Source organism: Gekko japonicus, unplaced genomic scaffold (genome assembly GCF_001447785.1).
Source record: "Gekko japonicus isolate JY-2015 unplaced genomic scaffold, Gekko_japonicus_V1.1 scaffold649, whole genome shotgun sequence".
NCBI lineage: Eukaryota > Metazoa > Chordata > Lepidosauria > Squamata > Gekkonidae > Gekko > Gekko japonicus.
Window position 1 is genome coordinate 261,962 of NW_015167555.1, and position 19,888 is coordinate 281,849.

Consider the following 19,888-nt stretch of genomic DNA (forward strand, 5'->3'; position numbering starts at 1 on the left):
TTCGCCCGCTATCTGGGCAGGCTGCAACAGATTGGTCGTTTCAACCGTCAGTAATGCTTGTGGGCGGTGGAAATAACACATTCCCAAGGAAGCCTCTCTGTTGCGTCATCTTCAGGCGACAGGACGCGAAGGGCGGCGATGTGGTCCTGATCTCGGTGAACGGTAATTTGTTCGGGCCGGCCGTTACGGCCTCCCTTGCCGAAGCGGGACAGCCGGGTACGAATACGGCGGAGATGTCAGCTCCATTGGAGGACCCGACAGCAAAGCCGACCTTAGAAATTTTGGAAGGCTGCCTCCGCTCGCTGCCTAAGTTGGTGGGGCAGGTCAGTGATAACAGACAACGAAAGGAGGCTCCTTGGGAAATAAGCAGCTGGGCGGCTGGAGGAGGGGGCCGCGGCTATTGCTGTGAAGATATTGGGGGGAGGAACGAAAGGCAGCGGGGCAGGTGGCTGGGGTCAGCAGAGGAGGCTAGTTTACTGGGGCCTCAAGCGCGAGCCCAAGTTATCTTCTAAGGGGAGGCAGCAGTATAAGGGTTGTTCTCGGGAAAGTTTCTCTATCCTCCTGCTCCGAAGCTTTGAGTCTCACGCTCAGGTTCTATTTCGGAGTCTTGAGTCTGAAATGTAAGAGTAAGAAAAGAAAGAAAAAACGCACCCAGGAAAGCTGGTGTCCCAGTAAATCTGTCCTTAAGGTGCCTCAAGAGTCTTTTTGCTGTTCCTTGTTTAGCTGTAACTTGGCTATCGCTTTGGGATTTGTGTAAACAAATACCTACTGGGATTAGCAGTCTCCTAAATTTTGATTCTAAGCACACAACATGGAAGCCAGTGCCACTGATGTCAGTGGTGATGATTTCTCCAACAGGAGTTCACAGATTATTAGTGCCATCCTGAACAGATACACACTTCTAAAGCCATTGACTTCAGTGGGTTTAGAAGAATGTAACTCTGTTTAGGACAACAAGTAAATGAATGTTCCATTGAAATCAAGGGGATTCATTTTCAAGTGAGGTGATTTGTATTTGGGTGTTAATCATTATGCTACTTCGTGTTTGATTTAAGCCAGTGATACGCACTGGAGCTACGTGTGGCTCTTCTGAGCACCATTCCTCATTGTGACACCCATCCTATGTTTCAGAAAAGCAGGCAAGGCCCTTGCCTGGTGGAGACTATGGTTGGCATTTGGCTCCCAACTTGAAACAGCTGCCACCACAGGAATATAGAAAAGCTTTGAGCCTCCCTGAGGTACAGGCCTCATACTAGGGATGAAAGGAAAAATCGTTCTTTCAGCTGATGGTAATTGCAAATGTGGCTGTCTGTGTTCCACAGAGTGAGTACCACTGGTTTTATACTGTGGTCATGGGTGCATTTGCTACCTTGTTCTTTTTGTGTTAATGGAATAACTCTTTCTAAGGTAACATATTACTAAAGTTGTGAAATTAATACAGGGCTCTTACCCCGAGCCTGGTTTCCTTTAACCTTGTCATTATTGTGAACTGTATTGTATTGCGACACTGGGGCTGTCAAATGGTGGTGGAAAGTGCCATCAAGTCACAGCGAATTTATGGTGACCCTGTAGGGTTTTCAAGGCAAGAGGTGTTCAGAGGTGGTTTGCTATTGCCCACGTTTACATAGTGACCCTAGATTCCCTTGGTGGTCTCCCAGCCAAATACTAACCAGGGCTGACCCTGCTTAGCTTCTGAGATCTGACAAGATTAGACTAGCTGGGAGCAGGCTATCAAATACACAAATGCTTTATCAGAATATAAAGCAATTGTTAGTATAGATATTTGAATTTTTTTGCAGACTGTAATTAGGAAAGGAAAATTTCATGCAGATCTCAACATTTACACAAGTAGCTTCAAGATTTCTTTAAAAATATGCTTGAAAGTATACATCCCGCATTTGGAAAGGGATAAAAATCATTTACTTTAAGGATTAGATTATGATGGCACTCTACAAAAAGCAATGCCATTAAACTTGGCAAAGTGTGGCAAATGTGGTTCCATCCTCAAAATTTTCCAGTGCATCCTCAAGCCTTTACATGTCTTTCAATTAAAGATAAGCACATATTGATCCAAAGTAGGTTTGCCTCTAGCGACATTGCTGGTAAGATAGAAGAGCTGGTAAAGTATATACACTCTACAAGCTCTTGTCCAAACTTCAAAAAGTAAGTTGAAAAGTCAGAGAGGATGAAAACAGAAAAAGACAGAACCTTTTACAAGGCGGAAGAGGATTTCTTACAGTGACAGATAATTAAGAGATTGTGTAGTTTTGAGAAGTGATTTAATCAAAGGACTGAGGAGGAAGAATTGGTAACAATGGGTAAACAGTCTGCCAAACACATCTAGTGGGTGGGCATCAGACACATGAAAACTACATTTAGATCTAGGATCTCCTGAACTCTACCTTGGATTTTTGTGGCCTTGGCTGTATTTTATATATACAGAGAGCAATCCTAAGCAGGTCTGTTCACAAGTAGGTCCCATGTGTAGCTTACTCTATGGAGAGGTTTCCTAGGTCTGCAGCCACAATCTCCCATCCATAAAATGGCATTATAAATATTATGTGTATGTAAAGAGTGGGGATTAAAAGTACATTAATAAGTAACATGAGGGTCTGGGGAAGAAAGATTACTGACGTGTTTGATTAAAAGCATGGCTACTTCCCTATGCAGGCTCTTAAAATTGAACATTTGAGACTGAAATGGAAAAATTCTCCATGAAGTAAAGAGCATGCCTTGAAGAATTTTCTTTGCATCTAGGAGACAGAGTAACTTTTCATCCTTCAGGGTTTTGTCTTTTTATGACCAAATTTTCTAATTATTGCTACCATAAAACCTAATCCCAAACTCTTCTCAGTGTCTCATAGTTTTTTTTAAGCTATGCTAAAAGTGTTCTAATACAGGAGGTAACCCTGGTTGTCATTACCATGACAACCAACCAACCTCTGAACCTAGCCTAACTTCTTCCCAATTTCTCATAATTCTAGTATTGCTTTTAAGAAGCTCCATTTCATTGAATATCAGAGGCACTAGAGAAATACCAGGTTAAGAACTTAATTCATCCACCATCACTGAATGGTGTAAAATTATGTTTACGTATAAACAAGCAGTGATATAAACTTTGTGGACCTTTAGTTTTATGTCATACAACAAAACATTCTGATGTGAAATGATAAATAAGCTTTTGGTTGGGTTCAGCCAGCTTTTTTGCTCAGTCTCAGCCAATTCCTCATAGCCTTTTTTGTGGTCAAAGGGGGACCTCTTCCTGCCTTTTTCACCAGTGGAAAAACTGGCTGCATCTAACCCTTTGTACTCTGTCACGGCTCAGGTGGGTTGTCTGACGCTGCCACCACTCTGGATTTAGGTTCCCTTGAGCACCCTCCCAAGACCTTCAGACCTCCCTTTTGGCCGAATAACAGGCATGAGGACCAGGCAGAGTGAAACAAGGAAAAGGTTTATTTTATAGGAGGTCAAACAACAAGGGCCCCGGTCACACGAGTGAGAAAATCTGCACTGGAAAGAAGGCATTTTAGAGGCGGAGCTAAAAGAAGCACAGGAGCGTGATCAAATCAAATGCCCTAATGCGTCTAAATATATACTGTCCCTAGCTCACTATTCCAAGTGACACTAGACTACTCACCCTTCCCTCAGGATGAGGGTTTCTTCCTGTAGCAGCCTTCCTTCTGGCTCTGCCCTCTGGAAGAAAGAACAGCTTTTCCTGCTGCTCCAGATCTTTTATTCTAAGCCCTCTTCTTTTCCTATTGGTCAATTTTGGCACCAAAACCTCTCAGGGGTTTCGGGGAGTTGTAGGCCCAGCCTCACCTACTGCTAGCGACGCTCCCTGGGCCTAGTAGGCCTCTGGTGGCACAGCCCAGATGATGGCATACTCTTGCAGAGTTTTGTTGCCTTTTGGGTCTGGGTCTGGAATGTGTGTCTGTTTAAAATAACAGTATCAGAAACCTAACATGATATATTGTACAGCTATATCTTTGTTGCATACAACACTTTCTGGTGTGTTGGGGTAGAGTGAGGAAATTTTTAATAAAAACAGTAAAATATAGTTAAATATAAACTTGTCAGCTATTTCTGTATAAAGCCTGCATTTGTTTTGCAAGTAGTTTAGATATTTTCTGTTATGTTGAGAAATAACATTACCATTTCCTAAATATTCTTTACATAAAAGTTTTCCAGAGAGCATTAAGGGCATGTTCTAAAACCTTTGAGACGTAATTTTACACTCACTAGATAGCATAATGCTATTTGTATCATTCTCATACTTTATCTTGTGAATAAATAAGAGTAAAACTGTGTATAATTTTTATATACTCGTCTGCATATGCCTGTGTGCTTCTAGAAAGGGGGGGGGGAGATAGGCAGTTGAAGTTGACACTTGCCGTGTTCTCTTGAAAGTGCTAATGATTGTTGGTCTTTGTTGTAAGATGTGGCTACTTGAAGGCTGCAAAATGTGGTTGCTCTTTTCTGCATTTAACTTTAAAGAGCCAATGACTTCTTGAATGTGGAAGACCTAATGAAAATTTGATTAGAAGCAGCCTTTACTCACCATAGATAATTAAGTGAACAGCTAATTAGAAGGCAGGATATACACTTTTTTGAATATACATTTGGGTTCTGAGAAATGATTTGTAATCCTTCTTCAGATAAAAATTTGAGTTATTTTATAGCAAAATTGGAAAATACCCTAAGGCGGGGGTGTCGAACTCATTTGTTATCAGGGCCGGATCTGACATAAATGAGATCTTGTTGGGCTGGGCCATGTGTGTCATAAAATGTAATGCCAGTTAGCAGAGATACACATTTTATAAAGGACCCAAACAATTAAATAAAACATGCTTAAAACATTAGCACTCTTGCAATATTTTGTTTATTCAATGGTCTCTTATAACTGACACCTCTTGCTTTGAATTATTGCATCAAAATCTGGAGACAATGTGTGTCCTGTAGCAATCTTGAGTATGCTGTTCAGGTGTTGTTCAGGTGTGGATGTATAAGTTGCAAACCTACTTTTGGTTTATTGACATTCACTACAGAAATCTCACAGTCAGTGCTTTGAGCCTAAGACCCAGAGGAAAACATGAAATGGCTGGGCATTGTGAGCTTTTGTACATGTTGCTTTGTGTTCTGGTCAAGAACATGTGAAGGCACCATGACACAGGCTGAACTATAGTCTTCCCCAGAGAATAGCTACAACTCCTGTGTGGCAGTGCAAGAATAGAGAGAGCAATGTGTATCTGGGAAGTCTAGGTTCCAAATCCCCAGTCTAGAAAGGAAATGCACTGGGTGAACACTCTCTCTCTCTCTCTCTCTCTCTCTCTCTCTCCCCTGTGATTGAGGGAACTGGGCAAAGCAGGCCCAGGAAACGAGGAGAGGGAGGAGCCTCATCCAATGGAAGGAAGGGACGCTTTGCTGTGTAGCTCTGCTGTGCGATTGAGAGAGCCTGAAAAAGCAAGCTCTCTCTTTCCTCCCTCCCTCTCTTCCTTCCCAAGGGAGGAGCCTCAGCCAATGGAGGGAAGAGAGGCTTTGCTCTCTGGCTGTCCTGTGTGATTGAGAGAGCCTGGCAAAGCAAGCTGTGTCACAGAAGAAAGCAAGAGAGAGGGAGAAGTAAGCAGATGGCAGCCAGTTGCTTGTGGGCCTGATACAACACTTGTGGGAGCTGGATGCGGCTCGTGGGCTGCATGATTGACACCCCTGCCCTAAGGGTTGGTGAATCCTTTCTACTTCCTACCACCTTTGTTTATTTTACTTATTTTCTGTATTCACCATCTGTCTTTCTTACTAAAACTCAAAAGCAGATTACACAGTGTAAATTGATAGTCCATATGACGAGACATTTAATAAGCAATGTATTAGGATTACAGAAATCTGAACAAGCATAGCAGATACGATACAGCTTACAGATATAATGCAGGAAAATGACATTGCATAAATAGAAAATAATACAGTGACAATAGGGTAAACAGATAACACATCCTATATACAGCGGTATTGCCCATAGCCCCTTTCCATTTATCAAGTTCATTCCTAAACCGTTCTGTTATAGTATAGCCCTTTTACCTTTATAGAAACACCCTCACGAACAATCCGTATTACATCATTTGCAGAATAAAAGAAATATGGGAGCAGCTTTGACTTTGTCAGTCAGATAGTTCCACAAGGTGTGGGCCAGAACAAAGAATGCACATGCATGGGCAGTTGTTCACCATGCTCGTTTGTTGGATAGCACCCACAGAAGGCCCTGAACAGATGAGTGAGGCTGTCACGGTGGAACAGAAAAAGAGGTGGTCCTGCAGATATGAGGGTCCAAGGCCATAAGTGTGCCGCATGACGGAGTGAGCTCCCGTCTCTAGTTCCAGCTCCTGCCAACCTAGCAGTTCGAAAGCAAGAAATTGCAAGTAGATAAATAGGTACCACTTCGGTGGGAAGGTAACAGTGTTCCGTGCGCCTTGGTGTTTAGTCATGCCGGCCACATGACCACGGAAACATCTTCGGACAGCGCTGGCTCTTCGGCTTTGAAACGGAGATGAGCACCGCAACCCTAGAATCGGACTCGAATGGCTTTCGAGCAAGGGAGCCTTTACCATTACCTATGAACCCATTAACTGAAAAGCAGCCAAGAGAGTGACTGTAGAATATATAAAATATGCATTCTCTGCGTAGCTCCAGATAATAACTCACCTGTGGCATTCTATATCACTGGAGTCTCTGAGCTGACTACAGGAGCCAACCCGTGTACAGTGCATTACAGCAGTCTAGTCCCAATCTTGCTGTGGCATGGATCTGGGAAACCTTTGCTATTTTAACATTGATTTGGGGCCAAATCTACGTCTCCATAATCTATTCAATAGGTATGAATGCCTCTGGTTAGTCCCTGATATGTCCGTAGTACTGAGAAGTGTATATAGATTGTCTTCCCTCAAGTTCTCTATGAAACAACAGAACTTGGGGAAGTCTTGTTTGTTCTGCTTTGTTCTGCTTTTGAGCAGGCAAAAGCTACTGCTTACTCCAAGCTTCAGTTTTACATGGGGTCTCCTTTTCACTTAGCACATGCCAAGGACTGGGGAGGGGGTGGGGTTAGGAAGGTCTCTGGCTGAGATTAAGTAGGCAGGAGTGTTACAGAGACTCTTGATGTTTCTGCTTGTTCTACAGTTTATCGTGATACGGGACACATACTTGTCCAAGGCTTCTGAGTGTGCCAGAGGGTTCAGTAGAAAAGTATAACGGATTGGTTACTGAGCCAAACAAAAATCCATGGATTCTTAGCCAAATCCCGTTTCTCTGTCTTGTTAGAGCATAAATAGGACTTCTAACAATACTAAGATAAGGCTTATGCCAATAATGCTTTTTGGCATACAGTTCCATTTATTTTAATTAACGTGCTTAGGATCAGGTTATTTATCTGATGTTTTTGTCATATAGGGCAGGGATCCCCAGCATGGTGCCTGTCGGCAGGATTCCAATTGTTCTTAGAAAGTGGGGGGGGCCAGGTATGGCTTTTTACCCAGCAGGGCTTCTGATTGCCCCCTGGAGATCTGATTGGCTTTGGAGATATTTTAAAAGTTGCTTCAGCAAAAGCTGCCACCAGAAAATATTTTAAAATATATTCATTTTAAAAGGTGTCCTATTAAACAGAACTTCTGTGTGAAATATTGAGAGGTTACTATTAGAGTTATCCATAACCTTACTCCCTGACGTTTTGTAGTTGGCTCTGCCTCCTGCAGCAGCCCTTTTGTAGTTGCATTCACCATCCTTTGTCAGAATTCCAAAGGCATCTTGCGGGCTTGAAAAAGTTGGGGGGGGGGGCCTTGATGTAGAGCATACGATAACATGATGATGGGCTCTTTCAGCTAGCAATGGAAGCTCTAGGTTATGTCCAGTGAACAGAGTTTTCGTGCTCCAGCTCTCCATCCATCCCCCCTCCCAAAAAAAACCTGGCCTAATCTGGAGATCCCCAGGAATAACACTGGCATGATGTAGGGGCTTGCCTTGAGAAGGGATAAATTGGTGAAAATCCCCTTTCTTCTCCCTCCCTGCAGCAGTACCTTTTCACTGGCTGAAGCAAGTGTTTATTACAGCCCTGAGTTTCTTTTATTGCAGCTATTCTAGTTGGTGTTTTTTTTAAAGGGACCTGCAAGTTTCTGCATGTTTACTTGGAAGCAAGTCTAATTGAACTCAGTTCTTGTTAGGAGAGATGGTGGCTCTGTGGGACAGCATCTGCTTGACATGCAAAAGGTCCCAAGATCAATCCCTGGCATCTCCAGTTCAAAGGATCTGGTAGTAGGTCATGTGAAAGACCTGTTCCTGAGACACTGAAGAGCCACTGCCAGTCAGAGTGGACAATACTGACTAGACCAATAGTTTGATTCAGTATAAGGCAGCTTAATGTGTGTTCGTCTGTGTTTGGAAAAGAGTACCGGAGGGTTGCAACATGGCACTGATACAGAAGTCTACCATTGTGCATACTGATCTCTGAGCTGAGCAAAAGCATCTCTGTTTATCTCAATGCTGGCAGATTTGTGTTTACAGAAGTTTTCCAGATTCTGAAAGAATGAAGAACAATCCATGCTCATATTAAAGCTCCTGCATCTATATCAGCATCTTTACCTCATTTTGTCTTTCTCTTTCTTCTGGGTGCCGCATGATGGAGTGAGCTCCCATCTCTAGTTCCAGCTTCTGCCAACCTAGCAGTTCGAAAGCAAGAAATTGCAAGTAGATAAATAGGTACCACTTCGGTGGGAAGGTAACAGCGTTCCATGCGCCTTGGTGTTTAGTCATGCCGGCCACATGACCACGGAAACGTCTTCGGACAGCGCTGGCTCTTCGGCTTTGAAACAGAGATGAGCACTGCAACCCTAGAGTCGGATTCGACTGGCTTTTGAGCAAGGGAACCTTTACCTTTAATCCCCACAACTGGGGCTCTAGGTGATGTACAAAATTAAAACAATGAAAACCATAAGAACCATTTACAGCACATATTTTGGTCTTTCTTAATATAATGGTTTGTTCTGTAGTTTGTTTAGAAGCTGCAGACATGGAATGTGAAACAGATCTGATTTGTATTGAGCAGGCTGAAATAACTTCTATTCTATACTCTTAACCTGTGTTGCAGAATAGAATGCCCACTTTACCCATAGCCATTCATGTTGGATGCAGGGAGAAGCTCTGCACTCTTTAACCATCTTTGCAGGAGGTACATCAGGATTGTTGCATTAAACACAAAAATGTGAAAAGGAATAATTAACCCAGTCATCTCTTATCAGTTCCCTTCTACTTCTTCTCTGTTAAATACAATAATTTTGAGGTTATAAAACTGATTTCTGCAATGAAACGGGGGGAAATGCAGAGGAAAGTTCTGTTTTTAGAAATACACACTGCACATGCGTAGAGATCTGCCTTACCTGCTTTGGGTTTGATTCCACTTATTTTACTGCCTGTTCGTTTTAAATTATTTGAACAGTTTTCTTTAAACCAGAATAAAGAGACCTGCTGCTGCCTGAAACTATCTGAATGTCCTTGTGTGTCAACAAGACTGCAGAGCAGGACGGCAGAGTGAAGCTCTCTTCATCCCAGTCCACTTATTTTACTGCCTGTTCGTTTTAAATTATTTGAACAGTTTTCTTTAAACCAGAATAAAGAGACCTGCTGCTGCCTGAAACTATCTGAATTTCCTTGTGTGTCAACAAGACTGCAGAGCAGGACGGCAGAGTGAATGAAACCAAGTAGGAATTTCCAATTAGCAAAAAAATCAGTTGCAAAGAAAAACCAGAAAATTAAATTTACACCTCTGCATAAGTATGCACTTTTTGTACTGCTGAAAAGATTTCATATAGTTCAGACAATTTAAAACTAACTGTCAGTAAAATAAGTGGACTGGATGAATGGAGCTCTGAGTCTTGAAAGCTCATACCCCCAAAATCATACTGTTCTCTGATGTGCAATTGGTCTCAAATCTAGCTGTTCTACTGCAGACCTACATGGCTACCCTGTGAAACCAAATCCATGGCTGGCCACATGGGATGACTGAACTGTAAGAACATTAACCGGGGGTGGGTGGGTATGATTTTATTGATGTCAAGGCCAGGACTGTGGGCAGCAGGCTAAGATAACCAGCAGCAGGAAACGTCAAAGTGTAGGGAGGAACAACCAAGGGTAAAGTCATGGTGGAATGATCTCACCTGCAACTCCTCTTGGTGTGCTCCTTTGATCTCTGCTCACGGATACTAGGTACAGGTCCTTCGAAAAGCAGCAGGAAAATATGCGTATGGAACCCAGTAGGTTAGACTTGACGACCACCTGAAGGTTAGACTTGAAGACCACTACTCTAGATGATCTACTGACTATAAAATAACCTAAGAAAGTTATCTTATTCCTAGACAAGTTGTTTATAGCTGTGTTAGTCCAAAAGTAAACGCCAAAAAGCCAAGAATACAATCAACGTAATACCTTTTATTAGGACCTTTAAATTGTCATTGTTCTTATAAAAGGAATTATATGGGATGTGTATCTTATTCCTAAACGTTCTCAATAGAATAATATTACTTATACAGTTGTTTCTTGAAAGTGTCTAAAGTGTCTAAAGATGGGATCAGTACAATATCACAGAAAGTGTATTTCATTTGTTATTATTTGTTATTCAAAGATCCTTGAGTCTCACAAGAGATATAAAAAGTGTTGGGCTATTTTGTGCCATCTAGAACCCTGAAATGTTCTACATGTGTAATTCAGGACTAGCTACATTTGATTCATAGGGTCTGATTAGATGATACATTAAATATGAGCATAACTCAAATTTCATGTGTGACCCAGGACTCACCATAAATATGGGGGGTGGGCAAATTGCCTTCTGAGTGTGGCACAGTAATAGTAGGAGCTTCAGCATTCCCTGCCTGCACACTTTTGCTAGATAAAAATGGCCATAGTGGTAGGGTGTTTGGCCTGCAGCTTTGCCCTGTGGCCATTTTCTTTTAGTGAAAACATGCTGGGTGGAAGGGAAGGTATGCTGAAACCCCTCCTACCATCGCACCACACTCAGGAGTAGATTCCCCCCAATCCCAGGTCACATGTAAAACACGAGCTGGATTAGGATTTCCCCCAAGCTATGTCATGTTCAATGTTTCATCTAATTAGACCCTTAGATGTCTAAAATCCAGGTATTTCTTTATGGCTTCCTTGAAATGGGGACTTACATTGTACCCTAAAATAGCACTGTTACACTAGCTACGGTAGAAAATTTGGTCCTACTGTAGCCTAAAGAACCTAGAACTCAAGAAAAGTCTGAAGAGGGGGATTAAATTAATATTCAAAAGTGAGATTCTGAGGTTTACGTTAGCCATTTCTGTAACACAGCAAGCCAAAGTAAACATCGAATGGCACGGGAGTTTTTTTTGTTCTTCAGTCACACTGGCAGACTTTGAAGTGAGAGACTTATGGTAGTAGCTTGGAATATACATCTGTGCTTACAGATTTACCAGATTTTGAATAAAACAATCTAATGACACAGTCACAAATGCTTTGAATGTGTTTGCGGGATGATTAGACATGGGCTGCAATCCCATATACCTTTACTAGAGAATTAGGCTGGTCTACACATGGAGCAAAATGAGGTCATCAGTTCCTGATGTGATCCTCAGCTTCACATTTTTGCATAAAAGAAACCTCTCTGCAAGTAAAAAACTAACATGAAAAGTTTTAGCCCAGATTTCATCTTTTTGGTACTTCACCTTTTGTTTTACTTACAAAGCTTTGGGGGAAGAGGTTTGTTGTTAACAACAGAGAACACAAAAAATGGTATCCTACAGTCTGAATAGGAGTACGTCTGTTTCTCCAGATCCTGCAGCTGCATTGTTCTGCGCATATAGTCTAGGCCAAAGTGCTGTTTTGAGTACGCATGTTTAGGAAAGTGCTGTGGAATTAACAGAAATGTTATTACTGTATTGTCTTTACTGTTTTTGCAACCGGAGTCATAAACAGCAAAAAATGTTATTACTGTTAATGTAGGAGTTATTTTTGTATTCACTCCCCGGGGCTTCTGAAAGAGATAGGGGAAATAAACCCTAAGAAAGTGTCCTGGGGAAGTCACATTGGATTTACACAGCACATCTATTTTGTTACAGAACCCTCACTTTTTTCCCTAATGGGATGTGTGCAAAAGAAATTCTTAGGCCAGGGTGCCCTTTATTTCTGGCTTTGTAATCAACAAATTTCCTAATGGTGATTTTTCATGTTTGCTTAGAGTGCAGCTAAACCTTCACAGGTCCCACCGCCTTTAAATGGGAACTGCAACTATCAGACAACAACCCTTCATTCTGAAGTTCTTTGCTTGAAATACTGTGGTTTCACATGTTGTTATAGCCTAAACAAATATATTTGTAAAAAAAGAAAAAAGCCACTGTTTTAAATGAAACTGAATTTAAAACAGTACTCAAAGAAATTTGGTAACAGGCATTATGTTTGTATAAACAAAATGTAAATACAAATTGTTTTTGTGCAATAAGATCAGTATCATGAAACAGAAGTACAAGGTACCAGGGGAAAGAAAAAACAGAAATTATTAGAGCATATTGCTGAATAAAAATTGCAGTTCTTTCTACTACTTTTTTCCCCTGTGTGCTTTAACTTAAGTTTTTGACTGAGAGGAATGTCTCATTCAGGATCTTAGCCTATTTGTATAGTTGATAAGGTTTCTGTATTGAAGTCCCCTTGTGACACTGTTTGTTTGCACTTTTGAAGCTTAATCTTGAAGAAGATGTTGTGAAAATTAACATCGACTGGAGCAAGTTTCAACATACATCAGCACTCCAGCCCGTGTTGCTCTTTAGTGCTCTGCAGCAGCATATTTTAGATTTGCAGGTAAATGGTTTATTGTACACTTTGAAACCCAAGAACTCATCCTTCAGTGCAAGCTTGCATGCTGCAAAATCTCAGCTTCTAGGTTAGGACTCCTGGATAAGAAAATGGTGCGATCATTTTGTGCATTTCAGGTTCCACTGAGCTTCCTAAAGGACTTAAAACCTATTATCTAAAGCGGTTATCAGAAGAGTTATGGGAATTGCATTGTAGGTTACACTGGGTAAGTAGACTGTACAAATGCAGTCCTGTTGATTTGTGCGCTTGCATTGTAAATGCAGTACATTTCCATCTGTGGTGGGTTATAATTAAGCAATAACACGGCAGGTGTGTGTCATGCTATGATAATGATTCCATGCGTTGGGTGAGTTCTGCGGTTCGTGGAGTGCTTTCAGTGGATCAAGAAGTGGCATTATCCCAGCGTGAAATATCCTGGTATGTCTCTGCAATTAACCATATTTTCAGCGGGTTTTTTTTATTTCTAAGTAACTTCTTAGACATTTAATGTTTCATCTCATCAAGTAACCAATTGCTGTTACATCATTTTCATTTGACTTTTTAAAAGCTGTATTAACGTTAATTCACTCTACTTAGCTGCTTTATGTTGTCATCTTGGTCAGCTGATAGCATAAGTCTTTTTGCTTCTGCTTGGTGCTATAATACAAATATGTTTATAACAGCATTACCTTACTGCTGAATAAAGTTGTTAGGAACATCTCCTGCATAAGGCACAAATTGGAAAAAGCCAGAATGCTGTTGCCTATCTCCCATTTGTTCTCGCAGTGCTTGGATAGCAGAAGTTTCAAAATGCTTGTGCCTTCATTTAAGAATCTATGTTGTTTCAAAATAAAAAATGGAAGATTTTTTTTACAATTAATGGGGTAGCAAAGGAAAAAGAAGATTTTATTTCATAACTTAGTGTGCCAAATAATAGTGTAGCTTTCTTAAATAACTGTATTATTTCTGTTTCAAAACGAATACATTTCAGTTAGTTGTGTAAAATGCAAACTTTTAAGTTCAGAGTGTTTATACCTCTTCTAGTGTAATTGAGTGAGGGAAGGGAACTATTGATATAGTTAATATTTTCTGTATCTTTAATTGTTGCCAGTTTTACAAGTATTAATCATTTAAATAATATGAGAAAATAAATAGTATTTATTTAGCTTTCTCTGGGATTTGGCTGTGTTGAGAGAAGCACACGTCTGGAGCACAGTGTTTGTATTCTCTCATGCATTTTGGATGGCTGCTGTTTCAAGTGGAGACATTGCCAATGATGTAGTGTTTAAAGCAAGAGCTTTAACAGAGTGAGAGTCCTGGCTCTTGTGTTAAGAAGGAAAAATACTTAAGCCTTAATGTTCTGAGTAAGCAGTTGAATGACATGTAAATTAAGTGGCATTGGTGCCAAAGGCTGATGCTTTGATTTGGTACAAAACAGATGAGTAACAGGCAGATTTGCTCAGATAGGCTGGACCCTCCAGAGAGAGGGTTTTTTTTCATACGTAGATTAGTAAAAGGCACTGATCAGGAGGGCAGTGAAACTTGGAGATGCTATATTTTAATTCCAATTTGATTGGATTACATATACAAAGGTAATAGCATATGGCCTCTGCAATTATTATAAACCGTTTGGTTTAAAATTCTGGTTTTAAAAAATATTCTGTCAGTTTGATCTCAAGTCTTTCTTTTTTTCCTTTCTTTTTCTTCTTTTTTTTTGCCTAGCCATTTATAGAAAAACTCCAGTCTTTGATTAAAGAAAAAAGCACTGTGCCCACTGATGATTCTAGTAAGACAGAAGGCAGAAAGTGTGAGACTAATTCAAGTGTAATAGAGAGAGACGGGCAGATGGAAGTGAAAGATACAGGCTGTGGGTCTGCAAGCCCAAAAAAGATGTATGCTGATTTCGATCCAGAAGTGGTCCAGATAAAAGCTAGGAAAGCTGAAGTAAGTTACTCTGGGGCCATTTTCCCCTACTAGTCTAGCCAATTCTTTCGCTTTGAATGGCAATAATGAAATCTAAATACAAGTTGTTCCTGTTACCTGCAGATTGACAGACGAATATCAGCCTTCATTGAAAGGAAACAAGCTGAGATCAATGAAAATAACGTCAGAGAATTTTGCAATGTTATTGATTGTAATCAAGGTAACTATCCAGTCAGAGTTTAATTTTCTTACTCCTCCAAGCATGATTTTTCACCCCTTATTTTGATCATCTCTTTAAGAAAACCTTTTTGTAAAAAAAGCAAAAGTAGATTTTTTAGTATAATATAAAAGTTATTTGTAAGGCAAAATGCCGAGAATATCTTCTCACTTTTTACAACACCATAATCCTACACTTAGCTGAGTCCCAGAGGTTTAAGAGAACTTATTTCCAATTTAAATGTTGTATGTATTCTGATATAGTCCCACTGGGATGCCTAGGGTTCAGCTGTACAACTGATTTGTAAACTAAACTATCTCCCTGAGTATAGTCAGAATCGTACTGAAGAACAGGTATTTAGTTTGTTGGGCTGAGTATCCTAAAAGCAGATAGGAGGGATTACCCCTTTCCATGATATGCTTTGTAATGAACATTCAAAATAAATCCAATGTGGGGTTTTCTTTGTTTGTTTCTCACTCATCATGAGGGTTTTCTGAATCTGGGTGACTCCTCCAATCATCCCCAGAATGCCTTTTCTTGGAGAAAATGTCTACAGGATAACTAACGGTCCGTGGTGTCCTTTAGAAGATGTAAGGACTGTATTCTTGGATGAAGTAACCTGAACCCAATGTGAACATTAGCAGCAGTGACTCTTCTGCACACTGTCTGTTCCTTGTTTAGATCTGTTAGCCTGCTCTGGTCAGGCTTAAGAATGTAGGTTTAAAAATAATAACACTAATTTTCACTTACTTAAAAACCTCCTTAGAAAACAGCTGTGCTAGAACTGATGCGGTGTTCACACCTTATCCAGGATTCAAAAGTCATATAAAAGGTAAGCAGTACTATTTACCATTGCTGTCATCATTCTAAGTGAGAGGTTTTGTCCTATAAAATAATTTTGTAAAGGAAGGATAAACCACACAATTAGTATGACAAGAAAGGACTGTAAATTTTATTAGGTGCTTGAGCCAAGCAGCAACGCTCTGTAGGTAGATGCAATACATTGCTTCACAGTAGAACGTAGCACCTCTCTCTCCCTGAGACACAGGCTGAGGGGATGTATGCCTAATCATATCAAAGTTTATCTGGAAGTGAGGTGCCACTGAATTCATTGGGCTTTATTCCTAAACTTGTGCACTAGGTGGCCATTTTAGTTTGTTTTATAATTCAAGAGCAAGCATCTTATATAGCTGTGTTAGAAATATTTTGCCATCAGTTATTCAAAATTGGCTTTGCTGAAACAGGTACTAGAAATGTGGGTGCATGTGTAGTTTTCATTAAAGAAACTCTCCAGCTGCAGTCCTGTGCCTCATTGAACTCAGTGGGACTTGCTTTGAAGTCAGTGTGACAAGATACCAAACTAAACATGACATCCTTGTTGCTGCCACAAGGATGCCACTGTCATTTTAAAGTCATTTAAAAGTATCACAAGGGCAGTGTGGCATGTCGAGGCATTCCCCCCCCCCCGTTACTTATCAAGTGATGAAGTGGATGCTCCCCAATTTTTAAATGACATTAAAATGGTGGCAGTATCCTCATGGTGGCCATTAGGACACCATCATGTCTAGTTTGGCACTATGCTGCTAGCATTCAAACAAAAGGCAGTGGGTTTGATGCAGCAAGCTGTCACTGGAAGCTGTGATCAGCATGGATCTTTCCTTCTTTCTAGACCCATGAGGAGTTCCTTCTTACCCTGGGGAAGTTGAGTAGAAAGTGGCAAATGCTGAGGGGGTGTGGCAAATGAGGAAGGACCACAATCCTTGCACGTACATATTGCTGGATCCAACCCTGTGGCATGATTTACAGATATAGCAGTAGAAAAGAGCAAGAGTCCAGTAGCACCTTAAAGACTAACAAAATATGTGGCAGCATGTGAGCTTTCATGAGTCACTGCTCACTTCTTCAGATACAGCTAGAATGGGAGTCCATCTGTCCTATTTATTGGAAAGTGGAGTGATTTCAGATGCCAAATGGCATTAGCAGGCAAATGATGATAACAGGTGAATAACAATCACAGACGTGATTGGATTTAGGTGAGATATGCAGAGGGGTAATAGGTGTGGAGAAATCAGCATTGATAATGAGACAGGAAACCTAGGTCTTGATTCAATCCAGGTAGATGGCTAACCATCTTGAAATATAGCAGTAAACAGTGGTTTTCCACTACATAAAGGAACCCGGGGGATCCTGCTGTAACATATATCCCACTAATTAGGTTTATGCTTTCATAACAAATCAGATCTTGCTGTTTTCTTGGAACTAATAAACTACAGTTTATACTCCCCCTTATGTTTACCAACAGTGGTTTGATACTAGTTTGCTTGTTTGGATGTAGTACATAAGAAGAGTCCTACAGCATCAGCTGAAGGTAGCAAGAAAAGAGGAAGACCCGACATGAGATGGATTGACTCAATAAACCAGTTTGGTGTAGTGGTTAAGAGCAGCGGATTCTAATCTGGAGAAACGGGTCTGATTCCCCACTCCTCCACATGCAGCCAGCTTGGGTGACCTTGAGTCAGTCACAGTTCTCAGCTGCTCTCTCAAGAGCAGTTCTGTTAGTGGTCTATCAGCTCCACCTACCTCACAGGGTGTCTGTTGTGGGGAGAGGAAGGGAAGGAGATTGTAAGCCGCTCTGAGACTCCCGTGAAAGGCAGAGTATAAATCCAACTCTTTTTTGTCTTCAATAAAGGAAGTGACAGCCCTCAGTTTGCAAGACCTGAGTAAGGCTGTTAATGAAAGGACATTTTGGAAGGCATTAATTCATAGGGTTGCCATAATTTGGAAGAGACTTGACAGCACTTAACACGCACAGCATGAGACTGGTGGTTCATCTGGTCCAGCAGCCTGTTTCTCACAGGGGTCAAACTCAGCCAGTTACTCTGGAGCCCAACAGAAAGAGCATGGAGGCCTTCTCCTGATGTTGCCTCCTAGCATTGGTATTCATAAGTCTGCTGCCTCTGGATATTATATTATATATAATTACAATGTCAAGAATAATTATAGCAAAGAATTGGAAAACAGATAGAATACTGAGCAGAGAGGAGATGATTACGAGACTTTTTGAAATAGTAGAAATGGATAAGCTGAATATGTTCTTAGTGGGAAAAGCAGACAATAACTTTAACCAAAAATAGCAAAAAGTCAATAAATGGATTGAAGAAAATGTTTAGTGTAACCCTAACATGTTGGAGAATAAGATATACTTGGATTTTATGTTATGTCTTTATGGAAAATTGAAAATAAAATTATTTTTAAAAATGGATATGGATGTTCCCTTTAGTCACTATGGCTGGCAGCCATTGAGGGACATATCCTCCATGAATCAGTCTAGCCCCCTTTTAAACTTGCTTGTGGCTATCACTATATCCACTGGCGGAGAATCTCACTACTTATAAAGAAGTATTTCTTTTTGTCCTGATAAATCATAGTATGATGTTGCATCTGAGCCAGAAAAAAGTGACTTTTCACAAAACTGGAAAACTAATTAGTTGGCCATGGGCATGAGATGGCGAGAAGAAGAGATTGGATTTATACCCGAAGGGAGTCTCAGAGCAGTTTACAATCCCTTTCCCTTCCCCTCCCCACAACAGACACCCTCTGAGGTAGGTGGGGCTGAGAGAGCTCTCTCAAGGACTGCTGTTGAGAGAACAGCTCTGAACTTGTAACTGACCCAAGGTCATACCAGTGCGTGTGGATGAGTGAGGAATCAAACCCAGCTCTCCCAGATTAGAGTCCACACTTCTAACTGCTACACTTATGAATACCAATGCTACGAGGCAACATCAGGAGAAGGCCTCCATGCTCTTTCTGTTGGCCTCCAGAGTAACTGGCTGAGTCTGAGTAGCAGCAACATTTATTTATTTATTTATTTAGATTTATGGGCCGCCCTCCCCGCAAGCGGGCTCAGGGCGGCTAACACAAGGGCACACGTGCCAATATAAAAACATAGTAAAACAGACTAAAACAACATTTCTAATATACAAATAAAGTGCTTCAAGCTGATCATGATCTTCAGTTTAAAGATGGTGGGGATGGTATCCAGAATCACGTCTTAAACTCAGTGGTGCCCACACGTCGTAGTACTGCAATGTGATCGATCTCAGGGCCACTCCTGCACCCTGTTGTTCCAAGCTCGTTGGTGGTGGTGGTAAGCCTGGCGGAAGAGCTCCGTCTTGCAGGCCCTGCAGAACATGTGACCTTAAGGATCTCCCCCCCCCAATATTCAAGCACATATGAACCACGCATATGAGTGGTAGTAAATGTAGTTGTAGTCAAGTTGTGTTCCATTTCTAAAACTTGTGGCTCGTTTTTGTTTTTGCTAGATGCTCTGTGAAGCCTTCAGAGAGTAACTATTCATTATATCTTAGTGAGAATAGTTGCCTAGATAGTAAAATTTATAATGTTTCCTCTTTCTTCATGGTTAGACTGTTTACCTGAGTACTTCTTTTAAACTATGGCTGCATTCAGAAGCTACAGTAAACCTCATTTTATAAAGCATAGCTTGAATAAAACTTCTGGCTTAGCATGACATCTGAATGCAGGCTGCCAAACAAACTATGGTTTGTAGGTAGATTGTAAACAGGAATTTGAGAGCATAGTTTGTCAGTGGGGGATATTTGTTGGGCTGTTGTGAGATGTTGGACCCAGCATACATTTGAGGAGGACAGTGCACAGGAGCATGGAATACTTGTCATCCCCCCCCCCAGCATAATGTGTGCAAACTACAGGAGTAACAAGTCAGTCAGAAAAAAAATACATGAACAGCATGGAACGAGTACATTACACAGTATAGCTGCTGCTGGAATAATAATAATAATAATAATAATAATAATAATAATATACTTTATTGTCATTGTACATAGTACAACGAAATTAAAGATGCAATCATTTTGG

General features: G+C 40.9%; 1 protein-coding gene across 2 annotated transcripts in view; it reads left to right on the plus strand.

Moving 5' to 3' along the window:
- The first annotated feature begins 138 nt into the window (after nt 1-138).
- The window catches only part of MBIP (MAP3K12 binding inhibitory protein 1), a 27,832-nt gene continuing 8,082 nt past the window's right edge, over nt 139-19,888 (plus strand). Inside the window, exons 1-5 of one of the 2 annotated variants that reach the window (XM_015413726.1) lie at nt 139-323; nt 12,742-12,861; nt 14,578-14,799; nt 14,902-14,998; nt 15,762-15,827. In XM_015413726.1, the coding sequence (XP_015269212.1) occupies nt 234-323; nt 12,742-12,861; nt 14,578-14,799; nt 14,902-14,998; nt 15,762-15,827 (595 nt within the window). In that variant the 5' untranslated portion in view covers nt 139-233. The remainder of the gene's footprint in view (nt 324-12,741; nt 12,862-14,577; nt 14,800-14,901; nt 14,999-15,761; nt 15,828-19,888) is intronic. The other variant, XM_015413727.1, reaches the window with a different exon arrangement.